At 34.4% G+C, this 19,558-nt stretch overlaps 1 protein-coding gene across 1 annotated transcript in view; it reads left to right on the top strand.

Moving 5' to 3' along the window:
* Positions 1-17,514, top strand: part of sev (receptor protein-tyrosine kinase sevenless) — a 147,167-nt gene extending 129,653 nt beyond the window's left edge. Inside the window, exons 22-36 of the mRNA XM_071589500.1 lie at positions 506-616; positions 858-1,114; positions 1,281-1,508; positions 2,069-2,358; positions 2,462-2,609; positions 4,247-4,515; positions 4,811-4,980; positions 5,083-5,315; positions 5,890-6,156; positions 7,180-7,476; positions 8,101-8,615; positions 11,129-11,323; positions 13,232-13,500; positions 13,936-14,127; positions 14,762-17,514. Coding sequence (XP_071445601.1) covers positions 506-616; positions 858-1,114; positions 1,281-1,508; positions 2,069-2,358; positions 2,462-2,609; positions 4,247-4,515; positions 4,811-4,980; positions 5,083-5,315; positions 5,890-6,156; positions 7,180-7,476; positions 8,101-8,615; positions 11,129-11,323; positions 13,232-13,500; positions 13,936-14,127; positions 14,762-15,581 — 4,261 coding nt within the window. The 3' untranslated portion in view covers positions 15,582-17,514. The remainder of the gene's footprint in view (positions 1-505; positions 617-857; positions 1,115-1,280; positions 1,509-2,068; positions 2,359-2,461; positions 2,610-4,246; positions 4,516-4,810; positions 4,981-5,082; positions 5,316-5,889; positions 6,157-7,179; positions 7,477-8,100; positions 8,616-11,128; positions 11,324-13,231; positions 13,501-13,935; positions 14,128-14,761) is intronic.
* Positions 17,515-19,558: the final 2,044 nt, after the last annotated feature.

The following is a 19,558-nucleotide window of genomic DNA, read 5'->3' as shown; positions in this document are numbered from 1 at the left end:
CAAAAACATTTAATGCAATGTAAATAATGTGTCTATCTTTACACCCCTAATGCAGCATTTTTGGACAAATTTAAGTAAGTTACTGTTAGGCTCCATGTTCAAATATTTTCCCTGAAATCATTAACATGATTCAAATATTAATGCTAATTTATAGAATTCAATTTTGTACTAAGCTGTGCACAGAGAATCACAGGCATATTAATACAAAAGCAAAGCCATAATGAGGAATAGTATCAAATGATGGTTAGGTATTTAGTCATACAACCCTTTTATATAAATTTGATCAGAATCATATTCATTGTTTCAGATGATGCATGGCGAAACTACTCTGAGAGAATTTAAAACCAATAATTTCACTTCCATAAATACCCTTATAGTAATTCTATTTTTTATTTGAACATGTCCCAAACTTAAAGTAAATTCAAACCTAAACATAAAAATATCACTAATATCCTATGAAACTTCTGTTAATTTCACCCAAAAAATGAAATATTTTCAATTACAGTGAATTAATTTGGGTAGAAGTTGGAAAGAAAAATGCAGGTTCTCTGATGAAGAGCTATATCAATGGAACCAATATCCAACCATTTTTCAAGACAAATAAAATCCATGCAAGGTAATAGTAGTTTTTAAGAATATTATGTTACATCATAAACAAATAAGAATTTTTAAATTTTGAGAAGAATGTATGCTAAAAGGTTTGATAGAAAGTTAACTCTTTCCATTTATTGCCATTCCATTTTGGCCATATTTGACCTTATGCATATTATAAAAAGGAACATAATAGCAATACCACTTAAATATAGTCTATTAAAAAGTTTTTCCAGTGATTTATAGTTGATATATTTTGATTTTAGGAGGCATAAAAGAGATGGGATCCAAATGAGGGATCTTTGCACCTGTCCTAATGATCCATCGGTGGGATTGGCAATGACAGTTGACCAGTCTCATGAAGTGAATAACAAACAATGGGAAGAAAAAAGTGAAGTTATAGACGAAATGACTAATATTAGGCCTCATGTACTTTGGGTTGATGCAATAGTGGGCCATGTGTACTTGGCTGATACTGAAGGTTGTCAGTGCCAGTTGGTGGTAAATGCAACATTTAACAAAGGTATTCACCATATTTTTCCTATAAAAAATCTACATACTCCTGGCAGACATAATGTTTTAGGATTCTCTCGTAATTATGATTAACTATCATTCAAATTTTCTAAAGTTAAAAATAAAATGATAACATTAAATCACTGAATTAAGGAATTATTTAAATTCCCAAATAGGCTTACCTCCAACATCTGTAACTAGTGATGGACGGAATGTTTACTGGTCTAACTCCACTGAGGGAAAAGTGTATTCCATACCAAGATTGTCTGAAGCATATGACAATAAGGAAGAAAGTCAAGGCAAACAAAAATTGTCTGACCTCTCAGCTCACCGAGCTACTGCAATGGATGTTACGGGTGTCAGGCGCATAATTGCTCTAGGACCACATCTACAACCATATCCTGGTAAAAATAATATGAGTCATAATAAACTTTTATATTTCTTGTAACTTCTTCATCAGGGTTGATAAACTTTATTTCAAATGCAATATCATCAGACAAAGATCATAGGCTTTATTTTACACGAGGTAAAGGAAATATTAGCATCTTCAGTAGCAATATTAACTTCTCCAAGTCAAGCTAAAATTATTTTGAAAAATTGGTTCCCCTAGCCTTTAAGTTAAGGAAGAAATGCCTCTCTTACTCTATGCCTTACATTATCATTGCAAAGATTTGAATCATAGTCAAACACAAGGGAAAGTAATTAACGATTAATATTGTATTTGTGCATGTGTTTTCTGAAAGAGTGGCTCACAAGAAAGGGGAAGCATCTCTCAGTATTCACATTTCAAGAAGAGTTGCATGAAAAGGGCAATATTATTTTTGGACCATCTGTCAGCATGGAATTTAAAAATAAATTGTGTGTGGAAAAATATTTCTGGTAGTATCAAGTGCATTTTTTTCAATATACAATATTTATAAGTGAACGGATTAAGAAAAATGATGTTCTTTTATAATTATTGCAGCACCACATTGCTTGTCTCCTTGGAGGAAAAGGGATGAGGTAGGGAAAAAACCAAAAATGGAACTTCTAGAACGGACCAGTCATTCCCTTTCCCTACAGCTCCCAATACCTGAAAAACCTCCTGGCTGTGGATTAGTCAGTCTTGCATCTGTTCAGTATACAATTCACTATGGGAAAATTTATGTCGATTTGTTGTCTCTCAATGATAGAGAAACAGTAACTGAATCAAATAACAACACAAGTTCCCGTAACCAAACATGTGGTCTCAGTTTGATAGGATGCAATACCATGGTAAGTATTAGATAAATAACTTTTGAGCAAAGCCATACAGTATGGGATTATCCAATAAGCCAGTATTTTCAAATTAATTTTTTTGATATTTTCTTCTTTCCAGCTGACCTACTCAAGAAAAATTGATGTTACTGGGTTAGAACCATTTTCAAGATATGCATTTTTTGTTTCAATGAGTAATTATTACGAGCAACTTGAAGGAGTCCTTCCCGAAGTTAGCTCACCTGAGTATTTTGAGACTTCTCCTGGAGGTAATGGTTTCCAACATATTTTTGTGCTACCTCTTTCAGTCTGATTAAAATGTAAAATTAAAATAAATCATCACTTATATTTATGCATTTAAAACTTCCAAAATGTCTAACATTTCATATACCACACATAATGACTAGAGGCAGTGATGAAATGAGAGTTTTGATGAAAAATGATTGGGCTCTTCTCAAGTGGAAGCTTGAAGAACTCCAATTCCCTTTCCTGCCACTGATATTTATGTATTCATGTTAATTATAGGTGATTAAAATGTTTCATTTTTCACAGAATAATAATGGTGAAACATGTTCCAAGATATTATGGCACCATCAAATACGTTTTACAGCTAGTTATTTACTACCATCTGCTATTTGCATTTAATGAATTACTAATACCACTCAATTCTGATCTTGAACAATTCTTGCTTCTATTTGAGAATAGTTTTTCAAACCCACTATTAAACATTATTATTATCATCTCATGCATCTATTTTTCCTATCTTATTTGAATTTCTTCAAAAAACCAACTCTCTTTCCCTACAAGCATTAAGCTTTAATTATATATGAAAGTGATGGACAATTGTATCACCAACAATTCACTTGTTAAATGAAAAAATCTCAATGAAATAAAATTAGTCTGATTGTTAGTATAGTGGCATCCTACTTGGGTGCTAATATTTCATTGATATTCCAAAGCAATGACCTGAACAGTCCAAATTTATCACGGAATTTTATTGGAGTATACCTACATCTAGCACTAAAAAACCCAACAAGGGCAGAGGGTACAGTTTACAGCAGTTGTCCTCTCCTTCTCCACAGGAAGAATTGAAGATCAAGTAAAATTGGTGCCTTTCCCATCCATTACTTCTTAGAAACAAGCATATTGTGTTTAGACAGTTCTCTATTAGTCAGGTGCCCAACGAAAAGTAAAATCAATACATGGTAAATGGCACATTTCAAATATTATTACAAAGGAGGTAGTTGAATACCAATCACAAGTTTACGGGTAAAATGTTCAAATAGCTCATTCCAACCTTCCTTCTCACCTTACCTTGCACACTAATTTTATGATTGTATTAGCCAACACTACAAATGTGCCCAAGGAGCAGCATTTGGACCGCCCTGCCATGCAGAGAACCTTTCAACTTCTGTGCTCATTCTATTAACCGGAGCATTAATGGAGAAACTTGGCACAGTTTGTTAAAATATTACTATTGGTGACACATTTGATAGAGAAGGGAAACAATTACTGACACATGGTTTCTCTGTGACATTCCTCCACCAACTGAAAACCCTGCTTACAGTCAATTACCCAACTATCTCTATTGATGGAAATAATTTCAGCTGTCACTTTCCTCCATCAATTCCTAAATAAATATATTTGATTCTAATTGATTCAAGACTAGTTTTACACTGTGTACTTTGAGAATGCATAGTTACTTAATATAAGAGAAAACATTTATCTTCACCAATGTGTTGTTAATTCTATGCTATTAAGAACTGATGTTGAGTAGTACTTTTATCAACAAGAATTCTAACTCTGTGTTTTGAAACTTAAACTATGTTCTTCTAATCAAAAGTCTTATCCTATTACATTACCTTATCTGCATCTAATGCATTATTTATTTTATATTGATGCTTAGCACCTCCACCTCCAAGAGAATTGAGTGTTACTGTAAATGGACCATCAACCGCAGAAGTACACTGGCTTGCTCCTGCTCAACCTAATGGTCACCAGTTGAAATATGAGGTCCATTGGAGTGCAGAAGCTTCCTCAGGAGGGGCAAGACAGACAGGAGCCCAGTCAGTAAGCCCATCAGTTCATCTTGGTCAAGGCAGTGATGGGAGTGACAAAAAATTTCTGTCATACACAATACAGAACTTATTACCAGATCAGAAATACTTAATTTGGGTGAGTTTTATGTTAGATATTTACATTAGCCATGTGTCTATTAAACTTAGCAGGTCAAGGAAGGTTGTATATTTCAATAGTTAGAGTTGCATTAAAGTCAAGTATAATTTGTACATAAAATGGGGGCCTGAAGTTAAATATATAATTCTTACTGCTTAGTATTTCAAATAGCCCAAAAAACAAGAAATTTTCACATGCTTGTTTTATTGACTGGAATGCTGCACAAAATGTCAATGTAGATATTATATTAGGGAACTACTACCAATCTTCACACTTTTCTTAATCCTTGGTTCAGGTGAGAGCATTCTCAGAAGACCATCAAGAGTACAGTGAGAGTGAAACTATATCTGCTGCCACTTTTCCAGAGCCAGGTAATCTAATTCTCTTGACTGCAACTTCAAATACATTGAATATAAGTTGGAAGTCAATACAGCCTACAGCTGATCCTCATGCTCATACACCCATGTAAGTAATCAGTTATATTAAATTTAAAATGGGATAAATAAAGTATTTTCATTTTTTGTTCCATAAATTAGTAATATCATATTATATAATATTTGTTCATAGGCACACCATTCAGTATACCCGAATGGGGATGGATCAATGGGAGAATATAAGTCCTCCATCAACAAGTACCATGCAATTACAATCAATTGAAAACACAGAAGGAAGTTTAAGTTATTCTATAGATGGATTACAGCCCAAAACACGATATACTTTTCGACTGTCATTGAAGTATCCTCTATCTAAAGAGCCATACATATGGCCACCAGATGGAAGATTTACTTTTGAAACATTAGGTATGTAAAGTATTCAGTAATAATTTCCTCAAAATCTTTTGCACAAGAATTGAAAATCGAAAAAAGGAAAATAATATAATTATCAGTAATATTAATAATTATATCAATTTACTGATAATTATGCTCGTAATTTACAAAAAATAATTTGAGCACTTCTAAGATACTGAGATCTGATGGGAAAATGGTGACCATCTTCTCTTGACATATTTTCCTACTTAATTCAATGAAAAATGTGTGAAGTCATAGCCACTTAAGTCAGCACTGAAACATTAAATTTCAGGAGGCTGTATTTATTTATCATCAACCCAATTTTTCATTTATTCAATATTTCTATTATTAAAACAGTACAAAAGACTGGTAATAGTGAAAATACAGCATGAGAGAGCAAACTAGTGTTACAGGCAAACAAGTTATTTCTTTAAAAGGCAATATTGCTCCTCCCAATCCTTGCCAAGTTTAACTTTATTTCTTTAATAACTCGATGGCAAATACACTACTGTAATTTTACAATTTTATAAAAACATGGTAATGAATATTTGATTTCATCTGGTTCCCTCTCCTTGAATATCTTTAGGAGATAAGCCAGGCATGCCAGGCAAGCCTCCCGTTGTAGAATTCCGCAGGGGACTCTTTCAAGTCTCATGGGAACTGGCTCATGATAATGGAGCACCAATTCTGTATTACATACTGGAAGGTAGGCAGATTCAAAGTAAAGTGAATAGCAATCCAAAGGACATGAATCCATCAACAATGACTTTAACATCAGATGATGTTCTGGGAGACAGAATAATTTCCAGAGCAACACTACCAACAGAGTGGGTGAATCTACACAATGGAAGTGGTGAGAAAAAGATTTACTCTTCCTTTTTATATCAAATAAAATTATTCCAAAAGTTTGAGGGGGGCAGCATTTAATCCATTGGTCAATGCATGGTATTCCCACTGGGACAGAGTGGATTCAGTTATCAAAAAATTAGGAGTTTTCAGAAGTTATCAATACATACTTACACAGTAGGGTTAATTTTCCCAATTAGATTGATTTGAAGTGAATATTAAGGAGATAGAACAGAGAATGAATTTTCATTCTGTTTGCTATGACCTCAATAACATTTGTTTTGGTCAGTCATTACAGTTAACTGAGTAATTTAAAACATATGTAATGGAATAAGTAATACTAATTGGTATCACTCATAATGCTTTATCAGGAGGGACTCAAAATATAAATTGTGAATCGAGATAAATTAATTTAGCATCAGGTTTTTCGTATATCCCCACAGCTATTCATTTCTATGTGATGGGGTGGAGTACTCATATTTACCCGACTTGTTTACCTACTTAACCACTCATTCAATGAAGTTATCAGCTGAAATATTATCTGTTTAACCATTGTCTCCAAGAGAACCAAATATCTTAGCTCACTTCAGAAAATATGGCATGGAAAATTTCACATGCATTTTTTTCCTAAAATGACATGAACCTTTGTTGTGTGGAACCTTTTGTGGACATCTCTTATGATTAATTTAAAAAATTAAGTGAAATAAATAGATCATGGGCATTTTGCTGATTTATGGTAAAGTACCAGGTTGACCCTTCAAATATTCTGTGACCATAACTACAATGCTCTCATTGAGTCACAAAATGAGTGAAAACATTTAGAACATAAATAACACCCATAAATGCTTTCAAATATTCTCCTTGACAGAGGAATGTTTACAGGTCCTACTGGTTAAAACACTTAACCAATATTTAGAAGATAAGGGCTTAAATCTTCATAAAGTCAAATTATTTTTATACAGCTTTCATAATCAAATTTTGCTATTAGAGCTATACATACATATGTGTCTGTCATTTACATATATTTTAGAAAACTACTGGATCATTAGAAACTTGGTACCTGGAGCACAATATGAATTCCGTTTGCGGGCAGCTAATCTGTACGGCTTAGGAGAGCCCAGTCCAATATCATCAGAGTTTACTGTCCCTCCTGAAGGATCCTCTGGTTTAATTGCGGCAGGGAGAGGAAATAGTGGTGCCATTGGAGCATCAGCAGTTCCAGCCATTGACAGTGGAGGACAAAAGAAAGGATTGGTCTTGGTCCTTTGGTATACACTATCTGCAGTTGTTGTCCTCTTGGCAATAACCCTCTTCATATTCATCTGCTGTGAGTTCAAAATTAGATAACTTTTATGTCAAAAAAGGCTATAGAACCAAAATGCATGTGCTTTTCCCTTTAATGTAACATCAAACAGTCAGTTATAGACTTGTTAAAAAATTATTTTAGTTAATGCATGGAATATGACGTTTTCATTTATCGACTGTCATGATCAAGGTCATATTTTATCTTTTTGTGGTCTTTAACTACAACCTAGAAGGGGTCCCCATCCATGAAATAGGTGTTCAAAAACTAAATGAATGGCAAAAATTAAAACTCGTCAACATCTTGTAATTAAAAGGCAGGAATTTTACAGGGTAAAAATGATCCATGTTAATCAGGATTAAAACCCATATAAATATTTATTATTTAAGAGAAAAGATCACATATTTGACCGAAAGAAACTTAACTGTAAAAATAGACTTTTTTGAGAGAGGAGTCATGGCCCTTGCAGTGGCAGACCATAAGCTGTTGCTTTTGTATCACAAACATAATTCCATCCCACGTCAAGACACCTAAAAGCAGAATATATTTCTTGATGCATTGACAAGCCAGTAAATAATAATACACTGAGTTCAATTCATTTTTTGGTACCATTCAAAATAGTAATTTCAGTTATTTTTTCCCTTTCAGTGTCAAGGAAGCGAAGTAAAGAGCAAAAAAGCATTCATGGAAACAATATGCTAAGTCACACAGGACTGCTGCCTAATCATATACATGGCCATCCAAATAACCTACATCATCCCCACTCTCATTTACACTCTCATACTCACTCAGCACATCCCCAAAACCAAGGCATTGTTAACACAATCCCTCCCATCCCAGCAGATGTTGAGTTGGCCACTCTTCGAGAATTGCCTCGGCATGGGAATTTCATTCATGCCAGAAATGCTTTATACTCTCCATCACAATTACCAGATATTCCCAGTATTTTGGCACTTCAGGATCAAGTACCTATCATACCTGGTATAGGTGCTGACATATTGGAGGATGGAGAGATAGCTTCATTGCCACACATACGTAGAGACCAAATAACACTGACTAAATTTCTTGGAAGTGGAGCATTTGGAGAAGTTTTTGAAGGTGTGGCAAGAGGCTTATCATCAGCCAATGGAGAAGTTCATGGGGAAACTAGAGTTGCTGTGAAAGTAAGTTTTCAATACCCTCTCTGCCACACAAGTATTAAGGTTAAACTAAAATTCTATTTTAGTGTATTAAGGTTTATATAATAATTAGAGATCAAATGGGTATAGCACTCATGGGACCCAAGGCACAATATATTATTTGGGTCCCATTTACTTAAATCAGTTATGGATAATATTATTATTTTTATTTTAATGCAAAGTAAAAAACATAGATACCACAAATATTTATGTTATAATGTTCTTGTTTACATCTTCTTGCAAAAAAATAAAAAATTAAAATATGATACATAACCATATCACATTTTATTTTTTTAATGCTGCGATATACTGATTTTTCAATGTAAATGATAATAACCCTGAAATTTTTCAGATAATTGTTAATTGATTTTCATTGATTTCAAGCATGTTATCATTATTATTGTAAATTTATTATATTACACCAGCACATTATACTATCACATCATTATTTAACTAATAATGCAGCATCTATTGTCCAAAAAACAGATACCTTTCGATGCTGCAAAAAATATATTGCAAAAACTGTAAGAAAAAGTAGTATTTATTTTATCATGAGAAGGCAATGTTTTCTTATGACTTTTATAGCTTCAGTTTAATTGAATGTTATAGATTTGCAGTATCAGAAGTGTTTTTGGTAGTAATAAATAACAATCCGACTTATGTTCCACAATTATCACATTTTTTAAAACACAAATTCAGAAAAATATGCAATTAAGGTATTCCCATGAAGGTGTTTTACATAAATCACCTGCCATGTTTAGTAGCATTCACTAAAATGCAGTTCTTACAAAAAATTATTGAAATCTTGAAGCACTCAACTGATACTCTCACATACATTGGATCTGAAGCAGAGCAATGATTCTCTGAGTCATATGTCCAAAATATAAGGGAGTGATAGGGGTTGAAAACAGTTCTCTGAGGAAATGTGCTCATTTTTAGACTGACCTAAAGCATGGCAATAAATAAGAAATGTTACTAGGAAAATTAAAGATACATTTTTCATTCTCAGAATGAGGCCACCAAAATAATCAGATGTTTCTGAGAATATGGCAGCAAATTATACTGCAGTAGGAATGAGCTTTCTTGAAATTACTTACCAAGGTGATGCAAAAAGAGGAAGGTTAAGGATGAGCTTGGCTGATGGCTTGGCTGGGAAACCATAGTGCAATTATAATTGCGAAAAATCAATTCACTCAGGGAAAATAGTTAACAACCACTACAACCAGGAATGTCATTCTAGGAGGTGCCTTCACAAGTGCATAGCTAGGAAAAAGCAATAAAGCAAAAAGAGGGACTGCCACCCAATAATCAGGACTTGCTTGTTAAATTTTTGTGAAGCATTGGTTGAGAAGCCTTAAGGTTCTGTTCTTGGACAAGTTCTCTTTCTGGAGAATATTAATGATCTCTCAGAGAGGATTGACTATTCTTAGCTTCATTCCTATATTATATAAAGATGACACAATTTTAATTCTCTTAGTTCCTTCAGAAGCACACTTATGCCATGCAGCCATGCTATTTTGAAGTCATTCCATACTTGGTGCCGTGATAACTTCTTAAATCTGATTGCTGGAAATTCACATTCTATTTACTTTTGAGGGTGGCAGTAGTCCAGGGGTAAAGCATAGCACTAGTGACCGGAGGGCCTGGGTTCGATTCCTGGGCATGCCTCTCGGGGTACCTTCAGCTCCACCCAGGCTATGAGATGTTTTGGGCACCAGATCTTCCTGGGACCATAACCGGAACTAGGATAGCGCTGATCCCCTACCCTGGTGTGCGAATTTCACATGCCGTCAGGCTTAGAACTGGGTGAACTCTTCCATCACCTACCAAAACGACCTTCGGGTTGATTACTGTGTGGTTTATGGTTTTTTTATTTTTTATAATAATAAAAATGAAAGAAATACTAACATTTATAATGATTAACAAGGAAAACAGATGCCCTCTAATAAATTCCTAGGATTGTAGTTGATGATCACTTTATATGGTTACAACACAGCAAAGTACAGGGCTCAACTCCATTTATTAGGTATTTCATGAGGATGATTTACGTCACTGTATCTGGAGATTTCTTACCTTCACTGAGTAAAGAGAATTTTGCTTTGCAATAATGTGCACTGTGTTCTGTTCTGAGTTATGTCCACCCAGTTAGACAATTTTTTCAAATTCAAAAAAGGGCCAAAAATTTATTGCCAATGACTGCCTAGTGATTGCATATATGAGGGGAGGATCCTTCCTTATGAGGCTCAAGGCAATGATTTTCACTACTTGTGCATCTACAACTGTTAGGTAATTATAAAAGCACATTTTTGCACACCACCCTAAATAGCTTGATAGTTTTTTTTGAACTATCACCTTAAACCAATCTGAATTCTTTGCAGAAAATGAACTTTATCTAGTAGCTATATTTTCGTGAAGAAACTTAACAATTTGGCTGAAAATATTGTATTATCTGTTTTAAGGCACACATGCTCAAAGTGTTGACATTTTTTTATTTACAGACACTAAGAAAAGGAGCCACAGTAATGGAGAAAGGAGAATTCTTGAAAGAAGCACAGCTGATGAGCAATTTTCGCCATGAGCACATTTTACAGCTGCTTGGTGTATGTTTAGATAATGATCCCAATTTCATTATAATGGAATTAATGGAAAGTGGTGATCTTCTCAGTTATTTGAGGTCATCACGACCATTGATTGTAAGTAATATCATTGTATTTTTAACCAGATACATGAACAAGGGCCTAGCCGCATAGATTCATTGGTTCCTGTCATGAAAGTTCACCAAAGCTAACTAAATTAAGCAATGTTGGGTCCAGATGAAAGTTGGAAAGGTGACCTCCATAACTTTGCATAGGTGCTCTTATCCCCTGTCTGCATGTGGCATGCAGATTAAACGAGGGGTAAAACAGACCAAGAGGTCTGGTTCCCGGTGTTCTTGCTGAAAGGCACCATCATGTTAACAATCAATCAACTAAAGGCCTAAAGCATTAAAGCTTCATTAGCAGGAAAAAATAAAATCTAGTACCTTGAGCAAAATCTGTCCTAAGTAACTCCTATATGATTAGCACCTCTGATTTAGAAAAGAAAATTATGGAAATCCCACCAAAATATATTGTCCTTTAATCATGAAATGCTGTGCAATCAAAACTTGCAGAGATCTGTCCTCATCTGAAAAAAATTATAATTTTAGCCTAACATTTTGCTAGAAGAATACAGTTTAACTGGGCAAGCATAAGTTGGAAATACTAAAGAAAAACTACTGGTTCCTAGTGTTTCATCAAAATACCTGCAAACTGATCATTGTTACTATGATGTTACTTTCATAGTGGAACGATTTTCACTCTTATTGATGTTTTGTGCTGATTGCCTGTAGTTCGGACGATAGAAAGGTCAGAGTCAACATCACACCTAAAATTCCACCAAGTTTGCCGTGGCTGATCACTTTCGCGTGATCATGATTGGCTACGGGGAAAACTAGGCTTTAAAATTTGAAAAAAAAACAGTACATCAAATACAAATCATTATCTACAATGTATTTCCAGCACAATTACTTTAAATTAAAACTCATATTTGATGCATTAAAAAAACAGTTCCCCAAAATCATTTGAGAAGTAGGTACCTAAAGTGTTAAGAATCATTTTTGGAATACCAGTTCCCTAGGACAGAGCATAACACATAGGGATGGGTCAAAAAGTTAACATTTAGAGTGGCATTATTTATCAACAAATTTTAATGCAAGATCTATCTTCATAAATCAAATCCATTCTTGTTCAAGTGTACATAATGGAAATGTTTAGGAATGGGAAACAAAGGTAATGCCACCTTCCATGCGGTCACAGAGTTCTACCATGAAAAGTGTAAAAAAATTGGGACCCTATAGTTTTTCAAAGGAAGGTTTAACTGATATTTAAAAAAGCTTATCTAAATATAAAAATAGATAAGAAACATCCCTCTTTATATAAAAACTTCAATGCATTAAATCAAATATTTATCTCTTTAAATGCACATTTGGGATCCTTTGGTATAAGTATACAAAATTAAATAATAACACTTGCATAAAAACAATTGGTAATAATCATCAGTACAGAATGAAAATGATTTTTACGAGATAATATTTCTAATGATGCACACACTTAAATTTTAATTATATAAGGTTAGGAAAACTTTATCATAAGAAAACAAATAAGAAAAAATACTCTTTTTTAAATAGAACCATAATTGATTGGAACCAGCTGCCTGGAGGTTTGTTTGAGCCCTTTCCATCCAATTTTAGAAGTTTTAAGTTGAAATGTAAAGCAGCCACTGGGTAATAAACTTCATTGTAGTCATGAAAATATTGTTTGCATGTGATGTGGACGGCATATTGTATGTGATTTGGAAGTGTCATTATGTAAAAATATTTTATCTCTTCTGCTTTTATGTGTTCGTATGTAATTTTCGTTGTAGAGTTATCTTTGACCTAACCTGACCATTGCCACCAGGAAATTTGCCTAATTGCAACGTAAATGTGTAAATAAAATAAATAAATAAAATCATCTAATTTGTTTTTATCAATGAATATTTATGTTTAACTAATGAATGAAATTCTCCAAAATTTCTTACAGTACACATCCAATGCCTTAACCTTGTTGGATTTGGTTGCTATGTGTGTTGATGTTGCCAGAGGTTGTCGGTATTTGGAGGAAATGCACTTTGTTCATCGTGATTTAGCAGCTAGAAATTGTCTGGTCTCCACACTTTCTGCAGATACTCTCCCAGTAAATGGTGCCTTAAGACATCGTCTTTTAGTCAAAATAGGAGATTTTGGTCTCGCAAGAGATATCTACAAAAGTGATTACTATCGAAAAGAAGGGGAGGGACTTTTACCAGTGAGGTAAATATTACTAATTAATAATATTTACCACTGTTTTCAATGCATCTCCCAGATTGCTTAAATAGATGTATTACAATGGTGTAGGCTAACAATAAACTAGAGGAAATCAAAAAGTTTTTCATCTCATAAATCTGTCATATTTTTGGTGTATTAGACAAATTAATGACAAAAACCATTGAAGGTATAAGTACGCGTGTACCTTTCTAGTATTGGATATAAAAATCAAAGCCAATATAACTGCTTATCTTTTTGGCCAAAATAAATCTACTTAAGACAATCTGTTTGAGGAATGAAATGATCTGGCCTATTTAATAACTCACAAAAAATGCCCATGATTACAGGTTTTTCAAGATACTGCATATTCTGAATATAATACTCATATGAAACAATTTCATTCAAAAGATTCAAATCATGAATAATTTCTTTAACCTACAGGTGGATGGCTCCAGAGTCGCTTGTGGATGGTGTTTTCACTTGTCAATCAGATGTGTGGTCATTTGGTGTTTTGGCATGGGAAATACTTACCCTTGGGCAGCAGCCATATCCAGCTCGCAATAATCTTGAAGTGCTGCACTTTGTTCGCAATGGAGGCAGACTATCTCGGCCAGCTAATTGTCCTGATGTTTTGTAAGTGGAATAGCTTCATATAATCCAGTCCTCTGAATGTAAAACCTCTCCTGCAAATAATTCAGTGATTGGCAAGAAAATAATCTTTAAGAATCTAAAATTGGTAATCAAGCTTACATTTTAAAATGCTTAATAGATATATTTCTAATAACCAAAGAGTGTTCATCTACTTAAGGTAGGTTTTGATGAACCCAATGGCTAAACTTTATATTTCTAAGTCCCACCTAGCACAACACCTGGTGTTGTGGTGGGACCCACCCAAAAACCTGCATCACAAGCCATTCTCTAAATCTGCATAGTTTGTCTCCCTTCATCCGTACAACATGCCTCTTCTTTTCCTATTATTACAATGTTTACCCAACCCTCTTTATCTATCCTACCCTCCATCACTGTTTGATACATTTCATTGCCACTCAATATGCAATGCAATGCCCTTTTCCTGCTTTGATTGAATTCCTCCCAACCCTCCTCCCATCTTTTTCTTCTTCTTCCTTCCAATCTCCTCAGCCCTCTCCCATCCCTCACCATGCCATGAATATCTTTCTTTGTTTTCCTTTTTTACTATTCAATTCTTTCCATCCTCCACACCCACATTTCAATTGCCTTTATCTCTAATAACCATTTGTTTTTCCAGGCACACACTGATGAACCAATGCTGGAGCTATAATCCAGAATCTCGGCCTACTTTCAAGCATTGTTTGCAAGCACTGGAAGAACTTCAAACCAGCAATACATTAATAGGTACCATAGGTGCAGTACAAAATGGGCATTACATGCGGCAAGTAACAATTCCAGAGGGAGACCCTTCTGCAATGCATGGTTTTAAGGAAGGTGAAGTGCAAGCCCATTCCCACGGTATTCCGAAGTACCTGGAATTACTGCATGAAGGTGAAGAGCCATCACTGGACAGTAGAATCAATGATGCTGCAGAAAGTGTTAGTGCATGTGGATATGAAGTGCCAAGGGCACCACGGTTAGAGACTGCGTCAATGTTGGAGGAGCCAAGCTGCCACCCTCCTGAAAGACCAAATGACAATGAAAACCAGAAAGGAATAAGAATTAGCCGGACATTCTCAACGGCATCGACAGTGAGTGAGGAGGGAATTAGTGCAAGCAGGGATAGTGATGGTTGTGGTGTTTCAGATGATTCACACTATCAAAATATGAAGGGTGGGGAATCAAATGGCAAAGACAGGGAGGTAACTTCAGATAAAAATTCTGAAAGGGGCTCTTGGAGTGAACAGGACACTCCAGTTTCATGTACAGATGAACTCTTACCCCAAAACAGGATAAAAGGGGACGAGGTTGAAGAAATTACAGCAGAGAGTGCTGTACATGATGAAGAAGAGGGAGATGCGGCTGCTGATGAGAGGTGTGAAAGGGGTTATTGTAACGTGGCAAATCGCACCCCTTTGTTGCATTCATTAAGAAGTATTCCAGATGTCACACTTTGACAGACTATCTTGTGAGGTTTCAATTAATGAATGGATGATGCTAGCATTCAAAACACTTAAAAAGTGCTAATGTGATAAAGTTCCCTAGTTTCCAAGGGCAAAAATAGTCAAGTGGCTTTTTGATAATGATCATCAACCCATATTTTTGTAACTGTGATGAAGGTACAAAAGTGCATTGGCGGTATGAATTGATATATGGTGCATGTTGACATTTTATTTCTTTATACTTTCAGTCCAGTAGGAAGGCCACTCAATGAAGATGTAGCACCACTGTCCATTTATATAATTTATGGTTTTTATTATTACAGTGAAGTGATTAACCTCTCATCTCATTGTTACCACGTGAACTTCATAGAGCAACTTGGCTCCATGACTATTGATTGTCATATTGACATCTATGATCACTTATTTATGAATTTAAACCTAATTTGCAAAATTTAATTGCAACTTCGAGTCATTCAGAAGATATATCATTGGTATGGTATCTTTTGAGCTGAAAAATCAATATTTTGGGCTAGATTGAGTATTTAGATGAATGTACAATTTTACTGCTAAGAACTTCTCTCAACATTCCAGGTATCACAAAAATGGTGCTTTAGTGTTTATTATAGGTGGCATACCTTGTTAAATTGTTAAAGGGTTTTTCTCTTGGTATCTAAGAACTTAATGGTATTCTATTTGAAGACTTCGTGAATTTAACAGATTAAGTCACTCTATTCATACAATGAGTACACATGTTCAAATAGTCTATTTAATTTCCTATGCTCAATTCAGCATTTCTATGCCATTATTTTATCATTGAAAAACAAAAGATGTTTGAATTAAAAAAAATTTCAATATAAGAATTAAAATTCCAGTTAAACTGTATATAGTTAATTAAATTTAAATGAATTAATTTCATTCTTGCGGATGTCCTGAAGTCAACTTTTCCATCATTTATATCAAAATTGTTTTAATTATACGAGTATCAAAATTTTTGAAAACTTATTGTAACTACATCGTTCATCTCTTTAGAATTGTTCCTAAAAGTTCATACATGAATTTGGAGTTCCGTACGATGAAATTTGAGATTTTGTTTTTAATGCGTTACATTATTGATTCTAATTACATATATCAACTGTTTTCATGTTTATCAGAGCTGTCAAAATGTATATGCATTTCAGATGAAAGATACAATAACGAGAATTATTTTAAAAACATAGGTTTTGTTCCAGCTACTAATCTTAATTTTCCTTGAGTTCATTTTCTGAATAAACCATTTGGCTGGAAAGTGTATCTGAATAACAGATAAAAGCAACCACATAATGAGTTGACATACATAGAAGGGTTGTAAATGGCTGTTAACTGACAACCATTGACAAACTGCCGGCACACAATCTTATTCTCATTTGGCCATACACAAAAGGCCCCATTCAAATTAACACAATCAGAGTTGCTCGCATCAAGATGGAATTGGATCATAATATTAAAAGCAAGGCCAAATAGCCTAAATTTTGCAAAGGAATATTGTAATATGAACATTCAAGATGAGTATTCAATTGTTACCAGCTCAACTGAGATGAGCATTTTAATTGGAATGACACAGCTTTCTTTAAACAGCTGAAAAATATTGCCTAATGTATTTTATCCCTTTTAATAGTTCCATTATTTGTCATGAAACTCACATGAAATTGCTTAATTCATCTTATGTCTAAGTCAATAAGCTTCTCGCCCGAATCCTATCATTTCTTTAAATATTAAAAATTCATATCAGATGATGAACATACTTTTACCCAATTTTTACCTGAACAAAAAAATGTACCAACTTGATTAGCCTGAACATCTCACAAAAAAATAGTTATCTACCTCAGAGCACAATTACACATTAAAATACATTTACAAATCCAATTCATTGCAATGTAATGTCGGCACAAACTATGAACTGTTAAATGAATATTATAGATGAAAAGTGTAAATTTTCTTGAAAATATGTAAATAATGTAAAATGAACTAATATTAATATAAAGTTTCATTTTACTGGTTTTTATTTAATTGTGTGCATTGATCTGTAGTTAATCTCAGAGTTCTAATAACAGCATACAACTTGGAGTACCTGTTCCCATCACAATCCACGAGTCCTGCTAGCATTAAGATATTACACACTTAACAATCAACCTGCAATATAATGGACTATACTTTTTGTGTTTTATCCATTGACCTAGGAAAGAAACTGATATAGATTTAATGAGTAAATTCAAGGAAAAATTAACTTGAGTGGATTTAATTAATGCAGTAATTTGATCTTCACCATCACAGGTAATATATGCACTTAAAAGTCAAATCTAGAGCTCTTAGACATTTATGTGGACTTCAAAGCACCTTCCTACTAAAATAAGATTCATTTTCACAAGATGTTTACCTTTTTTCTTCATTCCTTCAACCTAATTACCTTTATGCAAACCAGAAAGCATATTTTCCTCTCTTGTCTTTACTCTTGGTTAATGTTACTCTTTCTACCATAGCTGCCAACAACCCTCTACTCCACACAAAGCCTGGTGGAATTCATGCTTTCACAGAAAGGGAACCAGTTCCTTTCCCTGTGCCACCATTCATCTTTCTATTAAGTGCTAGTAACCAGAAGATTATACCACTTGAATTTTTAGATGGCATTGTCCAAATTCAGGGCACAGGACTAGAAACTGAGGACCTCCAGTCAGCAATTGAATTCTCTATTCATCGGGCTTCCATTTTGTGATAATTTCATTAGTGTTTATTGAAAAGCACTGAAAATAATGGGCCAACCTGCTTGACTTGCTTTCCTCTCTCACCATTTCCTCATTGGTGATAGGGATTAAAACTAATCTAATCAACTCTCTCCTTTCTCAGAAATGTTACAGAAGTCCAAAACAATCTCCCTTCACTTTTTCCTTATAACCTTGATTAGGATGGAATATTATCCAACTGCTTTGTTTCCCATCATTTCATAACTAATCGCTTTTTTCATCTCATTGAGCTGTATGCCTGGATCCAAGCTATCCTCATCTGCATCACATTCCTTTACTGCTTCATGACATAAGCTAATTCTTTGAAGTGATAAATTTTCACGTTTTGATCAAAGATTATAAAAGGCAATTTGAAGCGGGAGAATAAAGAAAAGATTGATAAACCTCATGGTGAATATAAGTGATGCTGAACATTCACGATGCCCTGTTGAGGTCACTACTCCAGAAATCATTGATAAATGCATGATATGTGTTGGATGAAACAAGAGTGAAGGAGCGTGAGATTATTTCTGCAAACATTATGTGAATGGGTACATCATATTTTGCATCAAAATTTGGACATAGGAAAGCTCTCCTCATGATTAGTCCCATGATTGACCAACAATGAAATTGAGAGAAATGTTCAAAGGCTGGTTTGTACCCACTTCAACAAAATCTTCAGGATTTCAGAGTCCTTTAATGACTGTGGACAAAACATGGATGCCTGTTTCCAAGGGAAATTCAAATCAATGGGTTGTCAGCTGGAATGCCAAAGGGACACCAAACAAGGTAAAGAATATTTCTTCAGCAGGGTAGCTTAAGGCGGCTGTTCTTTGTGATTCACTAGGAATAATCTCCAATGAATATTTAGAAAATAGTCACACAATTAAAGGTACATAGAAGCATCATTATTAGACCATTACAAAACAAAGCCAATGGCAAGAAAAATTTCTGACTGACTCATAAACAAATTCCTCTCCAACACCACAATGTCCCAGCTCACTGCTCCGCAGTTTTGGCTACAAAATTGATAGTTGGGATTTTAGCTGGTTCTCCATCACCCCTTATGTCCAAATTTAGCTACCTTGGACTACTACCTGTTCTCCAATATGAATAAATAGACAGTGGAAAAGATATTTTATTCAAAAGAGGCAGTGATATACAGGTAGTTGGCGAGTATACACTCACATGGATATGGTGTGAGGAGATAAATAGGAGGGAGGAATGGCGGAAGAT

This window comes from Hetaerina americana, unplaced genomic scaffold (genome assembly GCF_022747635.1).
Source record: "Hetaerina americana unplaced genomic scaffold, ioHetAmer1.1.p SCAF_1, whole genome shotgun sequence".
NCBI classification, from domain to species: Eukaryota; Metazoa; Arthropoda; class Insecta; order Odonata; family Calopterygidae; genus Hetaerina; species Hetaerina americana.
This window is presented reverse-complemented; position numbering and strand designations above follow the sequence as displayed.